Raw genomic sequence first — 22068 nt, 5'->3', positions numbered from 1 at the left:
AACCCAAATGTAGCTCTTCTAACTGGAAAGCCATGGGAACAAAATTTAATGCAAAAAAGGCACTACTGTACAAGATGTATGCAAAAATATTTTTACATGTGCTCCTGTAAAGCCATTTCTTACTTATTAAAAGAAAATCTCATTAAAATGTAATAAAAAGGCTGGCTCCAGAGATTTCTCAGAGGAAAGTTTAGACAGATGTGTAAATATGTTTTCCAATGTAGATGGTCCCCTTGCATCCTGCATTTTTGCTCCCCAAATTGAAAGTGCAAATGCTTATAATGTCAAGTTTAGGATGAACACCATGAGTGTGGGCCTGGACCACCAATCCCATTGCCGTACTTTAAATGAATTCGGAAGAGGTCAAAGCAAGCACCTCTCCTGGTTTCCCAGCCCGCAGTGCCATCTTGTCACGGAGCTACTTCAAATACTAAGCTGCCCAAAAACCGGTTTAAAGCCCGAGTGATGCATTTGGACTAGTCGTGAAAGCGGCTCGCCTGCTGTAGAACTCACTGTCAGTAGGTCAGCAGGTTGTTCTGACATTCAAATAGTAAAAAAAAACAATGGATCTGGTATTTTCAGGGCACTTATCAAAATATATGGCCTGATATTTCCTTTAAATCTCCCACCATCTTACTTATTCATGAGAATGCTTTGCAGTGCTGAATAGCTGGGGATGGCCAAAAATACGCTTCTTCCGTCTATGCAGTTCTCCAGCCAAGTAAGACAAAAGAGCATATAAAGCCCCTAATGGCTGCCTTAACGAGTTTCATTTCCAAAATCAGTTTGTCTGGTGCCATTCCCACTTTCTGCAGGGAAATGTGCACAAGTTGTACTTGGAGGATTCATTTCTTTATGGTGCCAGCTGGGGTCACAAAGGAGCCAGCACAGATGCAAAATGAAAAAAAGTGGCAGAGGAATCTCTGAACTGCTGAGCCAGAGCCCTCGATGTATTATCCTCCCTGTGCTCAGAGGAGATCATGCCTTGAGGCAATGGACTGGAGCCATTCCTCTAGCACTTCTTTCGGAGAGACAGCTTGGGCAAAGGTACAAAGAGAGGGAGGGCAACAAGGAGATGCAGCCCTGCTCCAGTTTGAGAAGGCTTTCTTTCTCCTGTGCTCCCCCTGCCCCTCTTGTCCTTTTCTTTTTTTCTGTGTCTTACTTTGCCTTTTCTCTCCTCTTCCCTTGGTGTTTGCTCCACTTTATTATCTTTTCTGGGTTTCCTCATATCCATTTTCCTATTCTCTTTTCTCACCCAACTATACACATATTATTTCTTTTTCCCTTCCTGCTGCCTCTGCTTCCCTCTCCCAGCCCTGTACCAAGGGTCAGTCTGGTTGTGGGGCACCGAGCACAGCTGTCCTGTGCTGTTGTCTGCATTTACTGACCTTGCTGCTGTTATCGGTGCACACAGTGGGTACCTCACTAGGGAATCAAGGTGGGGACAGATGGCTGAGAGCAGAAGCTAAAAGGTCCAGCACTGCACTGAGGACCGCAGTTTGTGAGACGGATATGCCTTCACAGGGAGGGAGCAGTGCTGAGCTTTCCTGTATCTTTTCTAGGACCAGAGGGAAGGTATCTCACCTCCTCATCTCCCCTCTGCCAGACAGATATTTTGGCACTGCTCAGGACCCTATGCACGTCCTGAAGGTAAAAACTCTGAAGCTGCTGAGAGACAAGTAGGAGTGGAGGCATTAAAACCCTCTGGTGTGTACAAGACTGGTCAGCGGTGCCAGTGGAGTGCTCAGACAGGAATACGTGCAGGCAAAAGCAAGTGGGAGGGTAAGGGGGAGCGTATGAGAAAAGGCTAAAAAAAGGCTTGACTTCTTTTATCTAGCAAAATGAACGCTGAGAGGGAGTATGATTGCCATCTATAAATACAACGAGGTAAACACTAGGAGGGAGAAGAGCTATTTAAGTTAGATGACAGAGCTGGCACAAGAACAAATGGGGATGAAGTGGCCATGAATGCATTGAAGCTGGAAATTAGATTTCTAACATCAGATCAGTGAGATTTTGGAATAGCTTCCCAGTAAGACTAATGGGACAAAGAAATCTGATTACTGTTAAAATGGAGCTTGATCAGCTAAGTGATTATGTGCCTGGGTGTTTGCAGTAAAAGGTGGCTGGACTCAGGGACTCAGTGATCAAAGCCCTTCCAGTCCTGTGTCCCTGAAGTCTGCTCCAGCTGCCAGCAGGAGTTTGTAGGGCTGAGCTTTGTCTCTGTGCAAGGTCCAGGAGAATGGCACTGCATCTCTAGGGTTAAGGAGAAGGCAGAGGCTCCTCCATCTCAGTGCAAGTTAGTAACTACCAGCACCTTACGACAAATAAATGTCTTCCCATGTGAGTGAGCTTGCAAAGTCAGCTTGGGTTAAATAGTTAAATATTACTATTTAATGGTAAAATATTAAGTCAATAATATTTTACTATCCACTTAAGTGACACCAAAAAGTGACCTTTGCTTATTAGCTCCTACAAGTAGGTTTGGCCTTTATTTTTATGACCTGTGCAACAGCGAATAATAATGATGATGTGAGTTACCAAGGAGTATCACACATGAACTCAAGTGAAATTGTGCCACGGAATTACTGCACGAAAAATTTCCAAAGCAGATAAACAGAGATACACACTTACCTCCATACCCACGTCTTCACATCAGAACTCTCATTGCTTGAGTGAGAGACCAGACTTTCAGATGCTGAGGACTCAGAGGGAGTTCAGTGGGACCATTCACAGAACCACTTCTCTATGCTTCGATGCCAGCTCTGGATCTGAGGTTTTGAATTGGGCGTGAAGGTAGGAATATAGCTCACTTACAGAAGGCTGCAAAACTTTGTGAATACTCAGTATAAAGCACGAGGCTGCACAGGTGTGTCACAAGCAAATGGAGGATTCTCACCTTGCACTTTTGCAAAGCTTTTAATTCCACCCTCACTCCCTACCAAACGAGAACAGCATCGCAGCTAGAGTCTAGGTGTTGCTGGTTTCTACAGTCATCATAAAAATCAATTGCTATTAGATGTTCTGAATTTTTAAAGCTAGCAGATTCATATCCATTAAAGGAAGATCTAAATTCTACCAAAGACATCACATTAAATTAGAAACTGCAAAACAGAGGTCACTGAAAATGGTCTGACTGGATGTCACCCAGCTAATAAAAAGGAACTCAACCACAGAAAGCATCATTAAAGTACCTTTGACTAAAACTTGCCCAAGGAAAAGGAAGACTGCAAATAATACAGAATGGCTGCAGAGTGTTCAGAATAGCCATCTAAAACAGAAACACAGGCTTGGACTGTGGAAATCTGAAGTCAGTAGTCAGGAAAGTGAATGCAAAACTCCTATTGATTGCTGTCCTGGAAGATAAAGGTATGATGGAGTTCCTGCCAGCACTCCTTTGCCTAATCACCATGGTCTCTTTGAAAACCTGAGCATTGACAAATGGCATTGCTGGTGATCAGCTTGCCCCTGTGATCTATCCAGCTATTTCAGACGGGCAGATAATGGCTTTGCTTTACTCATGCTAGTATCTCGTTGATCTTAAAGGAAAAGTTGCCAGATATGAGGTAGTTCTAACCAAATTGCTAAAATTACAAGCTAGGATTTTTAGTGGATAAATTTACAATGAAGTATTTTTTCCTCCAGAAAAGCAATTTTGCTTCACACTAAAAATTGAAGTATCTTCTATCTTAAAAAAAAAAAAAGTTAACAAATTATAGTGTGTTAAGAAATGATAGTAGCACAAAGAGACAGCTATAATCACATTTCTTCGTAATTACTGCATTCTAAAAAACTTAGAAATGTCCCCAAATCATTTCATTAAAAAAAAATCAATTCTAGCCTATAGCTCTTCATGCCAAATTTTAGGTTTGTGAGCTGATTTATAAATCCTGCAAAAACACAGCTTTTAATAGAAACCCCAAGACTTCAATAAATGTGATCTAAGTGGTGCAGCTGGAATGAAAATCAGCATTCATGTTATTCTGCAAATTTTGGAATGAAGAAAAAAGCCATGGGCTTCACTGATGAAAACTGACAGTGCCGTTAGTCGGGCTGCACTGATTTACACCAGCCGAGCGCAGGGCCAGGAACGTCAGCTTCTCTGTGACCACATTACAAACCCATCTGCTTTTCATTGCCTTGCTGTTGCTCGTCTGCTCTGACTGCCCCATCCTTCCATACTGTGCATCTGCTGCCAGTGTTTGTGTCCTCAGTTCTGGGGAAGTACAAGGAACTGCTGAATGACAAAGAAATGACTCTTGTCAACTGGGAGATGCCAGATGCACAGTCCGTGCCAGGAGCAAGGATATGCTGTCGCAGCCACTGCTCTTGGGCAATGATTGCTCTAGAAATATTGCAGGCAACCAGCTTTATCAACTTTCTCTCTGCGCTGGGCATGTCCTTGAGGAGAGTGGCTGGTGGCAAAGGTGCCTAATGAGCTGATGACACGTTACCTTAGTGGGAATATATAGAGACAGAAAATGAGAAGGAACAGGATGAGGCACTAGGTACAGCTCTCACTGCGCTGCTGGTGCTGTCTGATGTGAGATTCATGGACTGTGGGGCCACGAGGGACCCTTGTGATCACCTGGCTTTGCTTCCCACACAGTACAGGGCACAGAACCATGCCGAATTAATGCCTCTTTCAAGAGCAGTGCTGGTGGCTCAGCAGCAGGGTCCCTTTCAACCAGAGCCTGGCTCTCAGATGGATTTGCAATGGGCTCCTTTCAGCGTGCTGGCATTAACCTGCCTTTGTCTGCCTGTGTGCCTGTGTCTATACTTTTATATACATGTATATTTATATATATGTGTACACACACATCTGTGTGTGTGTGTGGTCAATGTATTTGCACTATTGTGTGTCCTGAATCTTCCAGGCTGGAGTTCAGCCCGTTTGGAGCACAATTACATGCTTTGCAAATGATGAAACCTATTTGTAGAAAAGCTTCAGCCAAATAACTCTAAAAACACTCTGCAGTTGCTTGTAGAGAGACCCAGCACCTCATGTGTGTGTGTGCGTGCACAGCCTTTTCTCTCTGTGCTGTCTCCTGTGCCTCTGTGCAGTGCTCACACTGTGGTTTCTCCTATGTCTGTTTAAGCCAGGGCAGATTACATTTGGTGTACAAACACATCAGACCACTTTCTGCATCCTGAATCGGTGGAATTCTATCAACAGGATTCCGTCAATGAGGGCAAGGTTTTGCCTGTGGTTGTTACAAATCTTCACCCAAATGAAACCCAGTTTCTGTGATCAGATAAAAGCTTCTAAATGCACAGTTTGTAATATATAGTGTAGTTGTCCTAAATGTGGTGCTCCTGGTAGAGAAAGGTATTTGCAGATGCTTTCCCTAGAGATAAGGACGAGGCAGCAGGGGTTTGCAGCTTCTTCCTCAGTGACCCAGCTTTGGGGAAGCTCACAGAATGTTTTCCTGGCTGCGAGGATCCTGCTGGTTCCCATTGCCTTATTTATAGAGGAACTTTTGCCAGAGGAGCTTTTCTGGCCCTAAGCCCTCCCCATTGTGGTCACTACCTAAACCAAGGGGCAGAGGAACTGCACGGCTGCCCAGCCCCATGCCCTCCTCCTCTCTCTTGGTCCAGCATCTCTCCTTCCTGCTGTATTTCTTCACCTCCTGTGACAGTTATTCCTTGCAGGAATGTCGTGTTGTGCTCTTTGCAGCGGATTCAACTGGCTACATCACTTTGCTTGGTCACTGCCCTGCCCCTGAGATCCTGGCTGTGTTACACAGCAAGGTCCCCGACTGCTACATGGGAGAGCCCTTTTACCCCTCCCCATCTGGCTGTTTCCTTTAAGGCAATCTCTCCAAAATAGGGTGTGGGCTACCGTGTCTCTTTACCCAGCACCCTGTGCAGGGCAGCTCACCCTTCACCGGGCTTCTGGGCTGGTAGCACAACATAAAGATATTTGTGACCATGCACTCAGGGGGCACTACCTGCCCTGAGAGCACAAGGCCATGCCCCCCTTCCCTCAGGTGGCACGTGCACTGTCAGGTGTTTCCAGGAGTGGCGGGGGACTCTTCCTGGGTGTCCGGGGACAGCGGGTGCTCTGCGGGCACAGGGACAGTGCGGGGCTGCTGCACCCTGGAGTGGGGTGGCTGTGGCACTGAGGGCTGTTGAACAGGACTGTGAAGGTGTGGTTGTAGGTGCTGGGTACCAGCTGGGATTTTATATCCCAACAATACATACATGGGGGTTTTTTGTTCCAGGTCTTAAAACCCATTACAAAAGCTAAGCAAAAATTAATAAGTGATCAGGAAAAATGTTGTGGTAGTTTTGAATACTTTGTTTCAGTTTTTACCTCCTTTATTGTTAAGCATTTTCTTGTAAATACAATAAAATGGCAGAGCTGAACCCTCTGAAACAGAGGCAGGAGGAGGCTTTCCAGTTTGGAAGCAGACACAGGAGAGCAACAAAGGCTTCATAACTCTAATTTTTCAGAAACAGGGTTGGGATTTGCTCTTCAACTGACACTTCCCCAGGACCAGCTGTACTTTCAGCAGGTGTGGCTTTCAAGGGAAAAATGTCAAGGTGGAAAACTCAGCAGCTTTAGCAACTACAGTGATTCACCTGATCACCATATGCTTTGTAGAGCCACTTGTGCTGTGGTGCCCCAGTCTGGCAGAGCCATGCACCCCCAAAACAGCAGCCCCTCTCCTTTCATTGACCCCACCAGAAGAGATGCTCCAGCAAGCTCACTCCAGGTCCCCAAAATCCCCGTCCATCAGGCTGACACTGTGCTTGCCTCTTGGTGTTGTGCTTAAGCGCTACCTAGCTCAAGTGGGACTTCTACAAACAGCTGAAAACCCAAGAGCATCTTGACACGTGTGCCTAATACAACAGCAGCCTCCTCCAGATGGTACCACCGTGGTGGCCCAGCTGTGCCCCGCTGCCCCTCCAGCCACACTGGCACAGGAGCCAGCTGTGCCCTGGGCACACGGAGGGTCCCAGCTGCCACCCTGCAAGAGGTGTTTTTCCAACAGTAGCATCTGGATGGCAGCTCTGGACTCCTCTCTGCTTTTGCTGGCAGATCTGCACGGGGCTTTATGTTTCATTATTACCAGTGTTATTTTCCTTGAATTGAGAGAAATCTTGTAGCCATTACATCTCTTTTAACTAAATACACAGATGTATTAGCAAACCCCCTTTGTTCCAAGCAGCTCCCCTCTGCATGCTTACGTAGGTGGTTTTAATCCATCCATCTTCATTAGTTATTTTGAAACTGCCAGCATGTTACTTCACGTACACAGGCATTCGTCGTGATTACTGGTTACTGAAGGAAATCCTGTATTTTCCAGCATGCTTGTGTTCATTGCTTGGTGAAGTGACTTTCCTTTGTGATTTTCCCTAATGCTAGTGAACAACTCTCAAATTCATACAGATAAAGAACTGAAATGGTGAGGCCAAGGTAATAGTCATCTCCCATTTTTATTCGTGACATCATTGGGCTGTAGTCTTGGGTGGGAACTGTCTGTTTATTTCAGCATTAACCCATTATCATACTTTTTGAACAGCTCAGTAACAAAATCCTTGACAGAGAAACTGCAGACTGGAGACCCTACAGCTATCTGAATGAACTAGGTCAGTAATTTTTAAACAATTTAATCACTTTAGTAGACTTTAGAGCAATTCCAAATCCAAGTCAGCCTTTCATAAAGGCATTAATAATAAGGAATAATATCGGTGTTGTCTTTATTTCACAATCAGAATTGCCAGTAGTGAAAGATGGAGAATTGAAAATTGTTTCCTTTACCACAAATCATTGATTGGGAAAGCAGAGTCAATATTCATTGTAGTCTCCCTTCCTAGGTTGCTCAGTTGAATGACTGTCATCTACTCTATAAATGCTTTTTTAAGGTCTAACTTAAAACATTAAAAATTCAAATTTGGAATTTTTTTTTCTTTCATGCTTAATAAAACTTAGCACTAGATACTAGCATCTTGATAAAATTGTGGAGCCTCTGCAGGAGCTGGAGCATGTGATACACCCTGTTATCTCCCAGTTAATCATACAGTGGCCACTTTTCAGGCAATTTTGAATGACCAGCCAGTGCAGACAAGCCAAGAGTGCAGTTTAATTGCCCTTTCTGAGTTTATTCCCCCTGGCCTCAGTTTTAACAGGGTTTTTAGCAGCTGTTATCTCAAAGCCTATCCAGATTTAGTGCTTTGGATGCTATTTGTTTTCCTATCTGCGCACTTGGAGTTTAGCTTGTCAGTGGCAGAAAGCATTTGCCCTTTCCTTTACTGGGATTACTCATATCTTACTGAAAATTTGCAGTATAGGGGAAAGTGCAGTATTAAGTGGTATTATGGGATTTTTAAGGTCAACTATCTCGCAGCTCACGTGGCAAAGGAATTAACATAGGGGACCATCAGGCATCACATCTTGTCACTGCTCTTTTGGTCACACACCATGCCTTGCTCCAAAGACCAAGTCTTCCCTGCATCAGGAAAATCACAAACCTGTCAAGCTTCAATGCAAAACCTTTTCCATCATTATCAACCATCTATGTTTTCTTCTGTATAATAAGCTGCAGAACTGCTGTTGTGCTTATCTGTACGTGACGTGGAGAGTTGGGGGTGGTGAGGATTTCCAAATGCTCCTCAAATCAAGTTAATTTTCCTTTTACCATTTTACGGCTTTGTGCACTAGCTTTGTTTGGGTTTATCTTGCAGTGTCCTGAACTCCCTGTGTGCCACATTTGTCCTGTATTCATGCATTTTATTTTGCTAGCAGAAGCGATGCTAAATGCCTTTGCAATAAGAATGATGTAGAAGTGATAAATACTTTAGCTAAGTGGTCTCCAGCAAAACAGTCACAATTTTTTCCATGGCATTTTGCATCCCAGATACTTTTTTTACTTTTTTTCCCTTTGTTTCTTTCAAAATCTTTTTCACACTAATTGATAAAATGAGATTTTTTTCCTTCCTTTTCAGTACTAAATGTAATGCTTGCTTATGCTAACTTGGCCATTTTTACATGAAACTATTTTTTTTTTTCATTTCATGGTATTACTCTTCTGCAATAAAAGCTGCAGATTCTACTTACATGTGCAAATTTCAGAAGAAAGTGGAAAACCTCAATTTTTAATTGTAAACATAAAATACAAGTGAAGCCTAATATGGTCACATGGGGGATCTTGACCTCTAAACTGCATCACACTTGGAAGTATCACAGAGTTGAAGAGCTGTACCACCTTCTCATCCCACTACTACAGAGATGCTCCAGCTGATGATGGAATGACAGCCAAGCATTGTGCATAGCTGGATTCCATTAAAAATAGTTAAAACAACAGTGGACAACTCCTCTGTTGTGACCCCATGAAATACTATAGAAAGCAGATGTGCGAGTTAGCTAGAGGCAGGGAAGAGAACTTAAAGGGAAATTGAAGAGACATTTGGAACAGATAGAAAACCCTCAACTCTTCTGGTCACCTCCCTGGTTCTTCAGCCAGCGATGACTCCGGCTGAGGCAGTAATCCCAAAAGACAGGATCTTTGGACCAACCAGATGAGAAAGAGTATCAGGCTCACAAAAATGTCCATAGCCTTGTTAGAAATTGCAAGTGTCAAAAATATGAATTATAGTTGAAGGGAAAGGAAATCGTAAGAATATCCATGTGAAAATTAACTCAGACACTGATCTTCTAAAACCTGCAGTCATAAGGAGTTTTCTTAAGTCTCTTTTCTTTTACCCTGACCTGTGAAATGTATTTCTGCTCAAATACAGTGCTCAAAGTTGGACACTGTCCAGACCTGCCCCAGGCTGACACCTTTTGTATTTTGAACTGCAGCATGCCATCATTTTCCAGAGTTATGACTGTACTCAGACTGGATGTAAGGATTCAGGGGCTCTCCTGATGGGGAAAACCTTGCTTCTCAATACCACGCTGGATCCAGGCTTAGATTCCCCTTTGATCTCACAGCTCAGGGAGAGCCGGAGAAGCGGCTACTCCCAAGGAGAAGATGCTGACTTGCCCAGAGCAGCGGCTGGCAGCTCAGGAGAAGCCAGGGGACTTTCTAGCAGAAGCAGAGCGCTACTGCTCAGCTGATTGGTGCCATCATGCCCTTTTCTGTGTGCTTGGCACCACAGCTCCTCACTTCCAAGCAATGTATCTGTATCTGTGTCTAAAAGAGGATCAACAGAATGCTTTCAGGAAATACCATGTACTTTCTGTTTGCTTGTGTATCTCATAAAAGCAATCCCATATGAGTGCTTTAATTAACTGCTCTTTGCTTGCCTCATTCTTGCAGGCTGCACTTTTGCAGCTTTGGAAAACACCTTTTGATTGCTCACAGTTTGCATCATTGGCCTTTGCTCAGCCAGAGGTCATTCCTCAGACATTTTATGTGGAAAGGAAAAGAATGAAAGATGTTCTCTGAGGGAGCAGAGGAAGGGCGGTTCATACCGAGGGGGCTTATGGCCAAAGGAACAACCATTTCAGGGTCCACCATGGTCCCTATTCCAGATGCATGTCCTACACACTGCCACAGCAGCACAGATCAAGGAGATAGATCAAACATGGCAATGAAGTGTGAGAGTGAATCCACCTGACCCAGCACCAGCTTCCTGGGAGGAGTGCGGGTCAGATGGCCAGAGGCCGTTTGCTATACATGATGCTAAGAAAAACTATTTAGTCTTAACTGAGGACCCAACGTATCTCCTATCTAAGTCAATGTGTATGTTCCCTCTGATAACAACGGGGCTTTCTGAGCCTAACAGGAAGAAATTGTGTAGAAAAACATGAATCTTATGTATGTGTATGCATACCTATGCATATATACTATAAATATATATAAAATTATACATAGGTATTCCACTGTACATACATATACAGTGGATCTTGCCAGACTGCAGGTATTTTGCCTGTTTTGCAGGACTTCAGTTGCCAGGTTTCTGTTCTTCCCAACGGGGAAATGCAAGGAGCAGAACAAAGCCTGTACTTTCACTGCTGGCACATTTGCTTGTGAGCTTCAAATATCAAGCCTTGTCAGCGAGATAATCGTCTCTGTTAAATGGATGATTAGCGATGAGGCACAAGTAATTCTCATGGATGTGTGCTTGAGAGATCAGAGTCTGGGGAATCTGTGGTGCCAGGAAGAGGCAGCTTTGTCACACTGGTTGTGTGTTCACAATGTTCACCTGTTCAATGCAGCCTAGTCCTACCAGTTTTGAGGAATGGCTTATGTTTGCATTTTCTATTTGCTGTCTCTTGTTGCAGAACCAGAATTGTTTGCCCTGTGACTAATCTCTCCTGCACTAGTCCAGTCTGCATTAAGCAATTGCAGCATCCAGCTTCCAGCTCCTATTCCAAGCAAGTCAAATGTCCTAAACCACCTGCTGAGTTCAGAAAAGGTTGTTATGCACATTAGCTTGAGTGCTGGGCACATCGAACTGCAGACAGAAGTGGCTGTATCTGTAATGGTTTTTAACAGCAGCCTTCAATGCAAAGACTAAAGTGTGATTTGCAGCACATCTTGAGTGACTCAAAGCTGCATTTATTCCAGAGGACCAAAGCCACAAATTTGAATCAGAGCTGACTCTGCATTTTTCTCAAAGCCAAGGGGTGTGGAAAAATATTTCCAGCTGTGACTCTGATTTCACCCCAGCAGACAATTTAGCTTCAGACTTAAGCCTAGACTTTCCTGAAATGCCAGCTTCCTGGCCTGTTGAGGGCTTTTCCACATTAACTGCTTTTGCAGTTTGAAAAATAATGTATTCATTTCACCTCCTGAGGAATGCAGTGAATACACAAAAATGGGTCATAAAGCCCACAGAATTACAGCAGACATAAAAGAAGACTACAGGCAGAATTACAGGAAATAGGTTGGGAAGGGCTTTGGGGGGTCCTGTAGCCCTCCCAAGGCAGCACCAATCCTACCTGTATCTTTCCTAGCAGGTGAATCCCACCTTTTCTTAGCCATCCTCCTGTAAGGATTCTCATTTTTCTGTAGCTACACTGGAATAAGTGAAAACTGAGCTCAAGCATGGAAATGTGCTATTTTGCAGCTCAGTGTGGGCTAGGACTATCTGTTACCCAACTCAGAACCAGAAATCAGGCTCACTCAGATGAACCCTGTATTAATACAGCAGCCTGCCCTCCGGGGTGGTCTCACAGCAAGGTTGGGCTTACTGAGAGCAGAAACAGTGATCTCTGCTGCTGCAGAAGCCCTTCCAGACGTGCCTGTTATTTCCAACAGGACTGGCAGGAGCTCACATGGAGCTGAGCTAACAAAATACGCTCAGAAGGTGGAGTTCTTCCCCTCCAAGCTGCCAAAAGCGCTGGTTGATATTGCTGCATCCTCACAGCAGCCCCAAGGCTCCAGTCTTCATTCAGGTCTTTGCAGTCACAGTGGGAACATTTCTGAAAAGATCTGGTGAGGATGCTCAGAACAGATGCAACATTCTTGTACAAGCATGGACTGTGCAATGAGCACAGCTGACCATTCCCTGGGTAACCTCTGTTTCAATAAGTCATTTATTCTTCATGGTCCTTCACTCCTATGCTTTTTGCTGCTTGCTTTGTCTCTAACTCCAGCATGGCTAGTCAATATTTTAAAGTTACTAGGGAGGACTAGATCATGGTCTTGAGCAAAGCTGTTCATCCCAGTCTTCTGTAGCCAGTGTTGCTGTTGCACTCTGTGAGCAATGCCGTGCCCAGTGCACATCCCCATGGGTCAGCCTGGGTCTCCTTCACTTCCCTGCTGCTGCTCTCTCTCCACGGGTACGGCCCCCTTCACCCTGTAACCCCAGCTGTGTGCTCACCAGCTTCTTATACGCCCACCTTGCTCTGTGTGAGCTGTTTCTTGCCCGAGGCACCCTGCATGTTTACCTGTGAAGCTGGCCCAAATACTGCCTGGGCATGCCTGCCCCTGGGGCCTTGCCCAGCCCTGGCAGGAGGACCCATGATCACCAGGGATGGCCTTTGGGAACACTGCTGCTGGGAAAGAGAGCACCAGCCCTGTGGATGTGGGCCAAGGGATGAATTAGCTCCATCCTCTTCACTCAGGACTCTGCCCTAGCAAAATACGCGAGAGGAGAAAAGCACACAGCTAATACCGTTATGTGAAAGAGCTTCCCCACTGTGCCCAGGCTACCCAGTCAAGTTTGCCCTCTGCACCTTCTTTCAGGGGGTGAGTCTGGGAATTGGCTCAGGATGAATGGTGGAAAACAAAGCAGAAGGTGCTCAAATGCCTTGGGGTGGGGTGGGTGGGTGAGTGTCACTCTTGACCAGAAGGGGAAGAGCCCTATCGCAGAGAGCCAGTGGTGTACCACCAGCCCTGTGCTCAGAGACAAACTCTCTATCAAAGCAAAGGGATTTCTCTCTGATGAGCCAGTAACACATTTACTGTCTAATTTAGCGATTTTCCTCATTTAGCAAAACCCAAAGCTGTCATGAAAAAGGGACGGCATTGTCAGTGGTGGAGACAGCTATTTCTGTAGAGGCCAGAAGACATGCAAGGACAAATAGCTGGGAGACCTCTGGGACATGCTGTTTGCAGGGCTTTTTTACCAGCGTAGCTTAGTTACTTGATTGGGAATCCCATAAGCCACAAAGACATTCTATCTCAGTAACCAAATTTGTGTTGATTTTGCTAGCTGATAAGAAATATCAGACTCTATAGTTAAAAAGATTTGAAGCCTTACATTAGATTTTCCTTTTGGTTGATATCTGGGATAATTTGCAGCAGTGAAAATGGAAAAGGTTCCCACCCATTCCCTTCTATCTCTGCTTCTGTAAGGAACAGTAAGTTCTTCTGGAGCTGCGTAAGGCAGAAGTCTTTTCTATCACTTCTCTGCTCTCGGTGCATTTTCAGACCACTGTAGTAGTCGCTTAGGGACTACTGTCACATCAGTTCTTGAACTTCGCAAATTTATAAGCCAAGTCATATTAGGTAATTTAGAAAGATTGCACACACTTTAGATTCTAAGACTGTGAGTTAAACAACATACTATCCATGAATGAAACAAAACCTAAAACTAGTCACAGAGTAACGTAAGGTAACCTGCAGACTCAAATTTGAAGGGATATGTTTTAGGCTTCTTTTACTAATCTGACCCAGTGTTTCAGTAGTGAAGGTATTGGCAGATGATTTTTTTTTTTTCTGTTCTCCTGATGGATAGCTGTTCTTGGTAATGAACAGTACCCTGCTTCAGGAAAGTCCTCCCTTCCAGGGAAGCTCTTAAGCATATGCATAATTTTAGGTGTGCACAGAATCCCTGCTGAAGCTGAGTGCATGCTCACAGCTGAGGATGTGCTTAAGAGCCTCCCTAAATGAGGGCCTTGATGTACAATTTAGAGGAAAAAATATATGCTGCTCAGTAGTCAAAGCAATCCAATTTACATAAATATTTATTTGTTTTCCATTATATATCATTTTTATGCAGGTGCTTGTGGGATGGATAGACGTCAGAACACATACATAATGGAAAAAAGCTTCAAAGGTATGGTATCCAGTGCCTGCAGTCACCCTGGCAAAGAGTTTGAGGAGGGTGTCGTAGAAGAGGTGAGATAGGAGACCTGAGCACCCGGGAGAGTGGCCATGCAGACAGAAAGGGACAGAGCAATAACCTACAAAACACACTTGCGTGGCTCAGCTGGCAGCACTTTTGACTCTGAGCCAGATGTCTGGGGCCCATGAATTATGGATGCAAGTCTTTACAAGGCCATAGGCTCCTGCCTCAGCAAAGCAGCGTTAAGACAGAAAGGGAGGGCTTTGCTGCAGTGACAGGTACAGGTGGAGCTGTCTGGCCAGGGGAAGCTCTTTTAGGACATATTAGCCATCCCACAAGGGCTTTCTGGTGGCAGTTGCTGATGACAGACTGGTGCATTTGCCTGCTAAGTTGTGGCTCAGTAAGGCTCTTAGCCATCCTGAGCTTAAAGAAAGCCACTAGAAAACAAGCTGACCCTGCTATGTGGCCCTTGCTGAAAGAGATTTATAGCAGAGCTTGAGAAAAGACCTCACTCAGTACATTAAGCAGTCACGCTGGCACGAAGCAATTAATGGGCATTGACTCCAGGGCACTTCTAAAAAGGGCTCATAGACGAGTCATGAGCTCAAGGCCCAATGATTTTAGATTTCAGTTGTCCTCCAGGTTTACATTCAAAATATTCCAGTTATGTATGGACTACAAGACTGCGTGGCACAGTGGTCCCCACAAGCTTCTGATTGACTGGGCTGGGGGTTGGCACACTGAACTTGTGGTCCAGAAGATGGAGCAAGGAGTCTGTCTCATCCAGAATAGGCAGGTTTCAGCTGAGGTCCTGGAACTGAACTCAAGGCTGTTGCGTCTGTACACACCAGCTGGAATGTCCCTCCATCAGGCAAGGAGGTAAATACTGCACAGCCTCTTTCCGCAATGGCCTTCAGCTGGTATCGGCCGAGCAACGGGGAAAATTGCACGTTCACACAGAGCTAGTTTCAAGACACCCACTGGTCCGCTGTGGCCGAGGTGTTACAGAGCAGACCTTTATCTGAACTAACAAGGAACACTAAAAGCGAGTCCATATAAAAAGCAATGACCAGCTTACAGCCAGGCCTAGAGAGCACTTAATCACTTTGTAGCTGCTGTTTACAAAATAAAGTGATATAATATTTCCTAAAACATCACCTTACCACACAGAATCACCAAAAAACCCCAGTAATCCATGACCAACTGTTTCTTTATAAAGCTAAATTTAAACTATTAAAAAGATTATGTATGTAGATTTGACTCAATCCACTGGTTTCAATTACTTTAGTGATTCTCTTTCAGAAAAAAAAATCTTATAGCATAGCTAGTTGTTCTTTTTACATGGAACTATTAATTTCAAGATTAGTTTAAACTAAATTACTGTGTTTATAGTTTAAAAGCTGCTTTAAACACATGCAGTAGAAATTCCCATCCATAGAGTCACACAGAGAGTGGGGTACCAGTGTGAACAAGAGAAAAAGAATTACAGTAACAGTGAACTGTGAAGTCTATTTTCTGCTGCTACATATTTTGTTTATTATTTAGGATCTAAGCCATTTTCTTTACATGTTTACCTCCTTATAAATTGAAAAATCAGGCTTAGAAGCCATGTCAGAGAAGTTGCCGTGGTTTTTTTGTGGCTGCTCAGCAGCTGCAAACAGGCACAGCTGGTGCTGACAAGGGCAGGGTGCTGGGGATGCAGGAACACACCTGACTTCCCAAGGATTTTCAGTAGCCAACCTGCAGGTAGTTAGCAGCTGATGAGATTTTTCAAAGTGTCTGCCTTTGGATGGCTAAAGGTTTCCGACAGCACAGTCTGAAGGTCAGTTTCTGGGTGTAGGCAGCGCCAGGGCTCTGGCAGCGGCGTGGGCACTCTCAGTCCCAGATGAGCCTCCTACCAGGAGGAGCTGGGTGACATGCCCGGTGCTCAGTCTGCAGCTCTCCTTGCCCTGCCAGGCGTTGCCTTGGCCCTGAACAGCCAAGTTCATCTAAGACGGAGAGAAAGCCTCTGCTGAGCTGGGTCATTCACATAAAAGAAACTCCCAGTCCCAGACAGTTAAGATTCTGTCAGCAAAAGACTTGGCAGGTGGGTGCTTTGCTTTCATATACTTCTACGTGCTTTAAAGATAATGTCTTTTCCTATCAGGACTTGCTAGGTCTGACTGGAGACAGCTTGACCTGCAGCTGAAAACTGTGTTTGGCACTCCTGACCCCAGCCCAGAGCATTGCATGGGATGCACTGCCAGGAGGGGGCACGGGGGTCCTGTGGCTTGAGGGCACCTCAAGTTCAGGCTGTGGTGGAACTGGCTCACCACTCGCTTCCCCTAGTTCTCCTCGGGGAAGATGAGAGCCCCCAGCTCTGCAGCCCCTGCTCTGCGCTGGCCTGGCTGGAGGCTGTCCCCAAGCAGGGCAGCTAGGAGAGGGATGTCCCTTTTGCAACCTGCCACTAGCAATGCGGTGGCTGTGCTGCTAGAGGAGGCCCAGGGGGTTAGGCATGGTGGTTTCTGTTTGCCCGGGCCACCCACAGGCAATCCCAGCTCATGCTGCAGTGTCCGACAGCTCCTTGTGCTGACAAAGCAGCAGGAACCCTTCGGGGCAGCGAGGGGCTGGATGCCATGGTGCCAGCTCTGAGCCCTGTGGCACCTGGGGACAGGGGTTGACCAGTCGCAAGGTTTTCAGAGCAGTTTCTTTCCTGTGCATGGTGTTCAGTGACACCTCTTCCAAGCTCTTCCTTGCAACTGAGTTCTTCTGTCTTTTTTTAGTTGTTTTGTTGTTGTTGGGTTTTTTTTTTCAAATGAATGCTGATGCACTGGTGGAATAATGTGACTTCAGGCACTAACATTTTAAGGAAAAAAAAAAAACCTCTACGCTTTGCATGTTAGCCAGCAAAATCCCAGCACTTAGAAACACTAATGCTCAGGGACTCGGGACTTGGTTTAGTGCGGTTCATTTGTTTGTTGTACAGGAATGCGTCCCCACAACTGTGTCACGATGACAAGCAGCAATAAGCTATCGCTATGTTACTGTCCTAGCAGCAGCGAAGGTTGGCCAGGTTAATGAAAGCAGCCAGAAAGGCATGCTACACTGAACGGCATCCATAAATGTGGTTAAATAGTTGGAGAGCATGTTTTACCTGTGTGCATCATATTTTCTTAGCACTTCAAATGTGGCAGTAGGTACTGAGGCTTGTCATTAGTATGCCAGAGGATATTCAGGGCAAAAGAGAGGAACCCGGTCTGTGGGAGGGACAAGTACATTTCCAGCCCCTGGTAACAAAAATAAAACCTCCCTCAAAGGTCTGGTGTTTGGTATCCAAGCAACACAGAAGACAGGGACTTCAAAATTAGAGCATGTTCCCCATATTTCCTTAGCGTGTCCAGCTGATCAATGCTTACAGCGAGTACCAGTGCTGCCGGTGGCAGTGGCGTGGGTCGGGCTGAGCTTTGCACCTCCGTGAGAGCTCAACCTCGGTCATGGGAGGGTGATGAGGCAGCATTGCCGGAGCTCACATGTGGCCTGCAGGGTAAATGGGCTGAGAATTTCTAAATATGTTTGTTCTTGGTTAAATTAATTCATAAAATGAACTTTGACAATTGATGCCAGACTTCTTAATTAGCCCCAAACTACCTTAATAACAAAGTAACCCAGATGCTTCTGCATCCTTTAGAGTTAAGTTCTCCATGATCTTGTGCTTAATGTGTCTTGTTGGCTAATGACTCCCTGGTGTATAGCACATTACCAGACATACGCCGGTGCTCCGTGAATTATACTGTATCCAGAGCAAAGGGTCTAATCCCTAGCTAGACACAGAGTTCCCATTTACGTCAGCAGGAATTGGCTCTTGGACGTGCTGTTTCTCAATATCTTCTGAGAAAAGGCAATTCCCAGGAGAGGCCAAAGGAGTCTGGGCGGCCCAAGTGGTATTTCACTGGTCTTCTCTGACATGGTCCTGGGAAGGGAAGGGCTGGTGCTGCAGCTACAGCTGCCTGAGAGGTAGTGTCAGCCCTAGCAGCAGTGCAGGTGAATTTTAGCTTGGGAAGACAGAAGTAGCTGAGCTGGACTTAATAAAATACATGATGTGCTGGGGGTTTTGCCTATGCCAGCTCTGATGTGCCCGCTTCCAGAAACAGGCCAGCGCTGACATGCACAGCTATTTACCTGCCTGCTACAGCACCACAGGAGCAGGACTTCTCATCTTCCCCCTTGTTCACTGTAGTAGCCAGCAGTCCTTTAGAATCTACATTTTATGAATCTAAACCCAGCTCTGTGTTGATTTGTTCCCTCCCAGGTGTGGTGCCAACAGGGAGCGTTGTGTAGTGGACTCGTGGGGCACCGGCAGCCTCCTGCTCGCACACAGAGCTCACTTCGCCCTCTCGTCCTCGCACAGTCCAAAAGCCACACAGACCTATTCACGCTGCCTGCTTTCGTGAGCTCCTGCTTTTGTGAGCTCCTGCCTTTTGCCCTCATGAGCTCAGCAGCATGGCTTGAGACAGTTTATGACCTCTTTCTGTCCTCTTGCCCCAAATTTTAGAGCTGGCTTATTAAGGCTACCTGCGCTCTCCTAACGAGCACTACATACTTGCAGTAGCTACCAGAAGCTCTAACTTGCTGGCAGGTAGAGCTGAGCCTTTCTTTGGCTAAGAATGAAATAAAAGCCTTGGGGCTGAGTCTCTCCTCCTCATCCAGGCCGTGTCCCTGAAGCAGTGAGTGCTCCTGCACTGGCATTTGCTCAGGCAGCGCCAGGAGCTTTCAGCTTCTTGCCAACATGAGACAGTTCACACATGCACAACCTTCCCAGTGACTGAAGAACAGGGCTCAGTCCGTATAGCACAGGTATTTTAGCCTGAAGATTTAAATTCTATTATAGCGTTTGTTAGTCTTTGTCTATTGTCTCCTTACCTTTAAACACTAATGGATCCTAGACTGCGTGGCACCTTAGTTTAAATCATATCCATAGCAAAACCTAGTAACACTGAGCTCATTCATGTGCAGAAGTCCTTCAGTCTTGCAGGGTTGCTCCATTGCTCGTTAGGACAGAACGGGACAGCTTGTCACTGACTTGCCTGTACTGGGATGGGGTCGGTAAAGCTGGAGGGCCAAACCCTGCTGCCAGCAGCTGGGGAGTATCTGTGTTGCTTTGGTTCCTGTCTCCTGTGATGTACCAAAACAGATTTGTTTTGCTTTGAAGCAAAGGCATTGTTAATCTCACCTAGGCTGAAGTCAGATGAGGAGTATCTTAATTTTATTATTACTAAATAAACATTGCGCTGGTGGCAGGGCTCTGCCAGCCGTCATGTCTCTGACAGGCCCAGAATGGTCCAGCTGGTTTGCTTTGCGGTAGAGCTTCCTACCAAGCTGGTTTCGCTAACCCTGAGAGCTGAGGACTCTCAAGGTACGCTGGTATCACTGACATCGGGAGCAGAGAAATGCAATAGCTTGCTGCAGGCCACAGGGCACGACCTGACACCTTGCTCTGGACGCGTGCTCAGTGCTATCCCCCAGCTGAGCCAAGACGAGGGGCACCAGGCCTGGGGCTGATGGACACACACAGAGACACAGACACAGAGCTGACAGAGGGATGATCGCGCCACAGAGTGAAGCAAACTTGACAAGTGAGTTAGCAGGACGGGGCGGCTAGGCACAGAGATGAGGTTTGTAAAGGAGAAGCGATATCTTGTTGTCTGTCTATTTCTTAACCTGAATTTCTCTTTTTGTCTCCCATACTAGATAGCGGGGGCAGCTGGGATTGCAGCTATTTTGCAAGTCCCGCTATTTCACCGGGAGTATTTCATATATACCAGGATCTGCCTTTGTACTGTAACCCAGCACAAGAAAATGCCTCATCTTTCATTGCATCGCTCTAATTCTAAATTAATGGCACTGCCCAGCAGGATGCACACAGCAGCAATGGCACGTTCTTGAATGTCGATGTTAAGACCTATTTATTCTCTATTGTTTTTTATTATTATTATTTTTAAAGCAAGACTGGCGCTGTACCTTGCAGCAGGCTGGCAAACCCCAGCCAGGGTCACAGACATGGGAGACTCGTGGTTACAACTCTCATGCCAACCTTGTTCTCCCCGTGTAGCGCCTGCTCCATCACCGTCTCCTGTTTTCTCCAGCCTAGGGGAGAGGAGCAGCAAAGGGGGGGGGAAAAAAAAGTAAAGCAAAAGCGAGGCTCAAATGGAGGCTTGTCCCCCCTGTGGAAACCCAAGCATTCCCCACTAGCAGGAGCAGCCTCCTCCCAGTCTTAATGGCAGAGGGAATACGAAGAAGTCGGTTTCTCCTAGTGCTGGATAGCCCCAGAAACTGGAGCTCTCAGGCGACATATGCACATACGCTGCACTGATGCAGTTCTAAGCCTGCTGGAAATGTTTTGCATTCAAACATACGGTGTTTGGTGTTGACGAAAGCCCCCGGGTCACTAACCCTGTAGCTGGCCCAGCAGGCCAAGTACCAGCAGAAGGTCCTGCTTGCAGAGCCGACTCATCGCGGCTGCATGAATGGGTCAGCGGGGCAGGCGGAGCGGGATTAAAACATAGCTCCTTAGGAATTAGGGGGAGGGAGGAAAAGGATTGCCACCTCAGATTAAATACTGCAGTAAATGACAACTAGAAGCTTTTACAGGAAAGCCTTCGGTATTGAGCAGGTTTTTATCTCTGTCCTGCCCGTGATTTGTGGATGCAATGGTCTGGATGCACCCAGAGCACAAGCGTCGGGTGACTGTGCTGGATGCTTCAAGGATCTTTCTTACCCCCTGCCCCTTGTCATCCCCACCCCCACTCCCTTCCTGCAGAGGTTCAGCTGTAATTAGCCTAAGAGAGCTAACAACTCTAACACTCCTACACCACTCCTGTTTTGCAGATTATATGAAAGAATCTGTGTGCAGCTCCAGCACTTGTTCTCTGAACAGCAGTGAAAACCCATATGCCACCATTAAAGACCCCCCCATTTTAACATGCAAACACTCCGAGAGCAGCTACGTGGAAATGAAATCACCTGGTCACAGGGAGTCCCCATATTCAGAAATGCCAACTTCATCAACAGCCAATAAAAACATCTACGAAGTTGGTAAGTGGGGCGAGCGGCAGGAGGTCTGTTCCTACAGTTGGTGTTTTTGTTGTAGATGCCGATTATTCTTTTTCGTTTCCTGACACAAGTAGCATGGACTTGGCACGGTGCGGGGAGGTGCTGGCTCGGGGAGAAGGCCCGTGCATTAGTGTGTTGGTCTGGGAAGCTGAGCCCTCGGTGGGAGCTTGTGCTGTGGTGGTGGATGTGAGCGTGGTACAGCACCGAATTGCTCCTCCGGCCCTGGCAGCAGAGGGCTGCAGTCCCCTCCTCGTGCTCTCCTTTTAAACTGCTGCAAAGTCCCAATGCAGGATTCTGAAAGTGCAGAAGTGTTGGTCTTTTGAAGACATTATCTGCAGGGCTGAAGGAACTACCTGCCCTTGGATCTGTTCGGTGTTTTCCTCCCTGGTCAGCCCCACGCATTGCCTTGTGCGCTGCCAGTAAAGCTGTGAGGGGAAGAGATGGTTTGGGAAGCTGATGTTCTGTGCTTGTGACAAAATGAACGAGTAACTCATTTTGGGAGTGCTGCTA

General features: G+C 46.0%; 1 protein-coding gene across 3 annotated transcripts in view; it reads left to right on the top strand.

Moving 5' to 3' along the window:
• MEGF11 (multiple EGF like domains 11) overlaps positions 1-22068 on the top strand; it is a 288733-nt gene that overhangs the window by 261433 nt on the left and 5232 nt on the right. The window contains exons 23-25 of one of the 3 annotated variants that reach the window (XM_055815686.1): positions 7530-7596; positions 14404-14460; positions 21334-21540. In XM_055815686.1, coding sequence (XP_055671661.1) covers positions 7530-7596; positions 14404-14460; positions 21334-21540 — 331 coding nt within the window. The remainder of the gene's footprint in view (positions 1-7529; positions 7597-14403; positions 14461-21333; positions 21541-22068) is intronic. The other 2 variants (XM_055815687.1, XM_055815691.1) reach the window with 2 other exon arrangements.

This window comes from Falco peregrinus, chromosome 1, assembly GCF_023634155.1.
Source record: "Falco peregrinus isolate bFalPer1 chromosome 1, bFalPer1.pri, whole genome shotgun sequence".
Lineage (NCBI taxonomy): Eukaryota > Metazoa > Chordata > Aves > Falconiformes > Falconidae > Falco > Falco peregrinus.
Note: the sequence above shows the minus strand (reverse complement) of the source record. Positions and strands in the feature narration are given on the sequence as shown.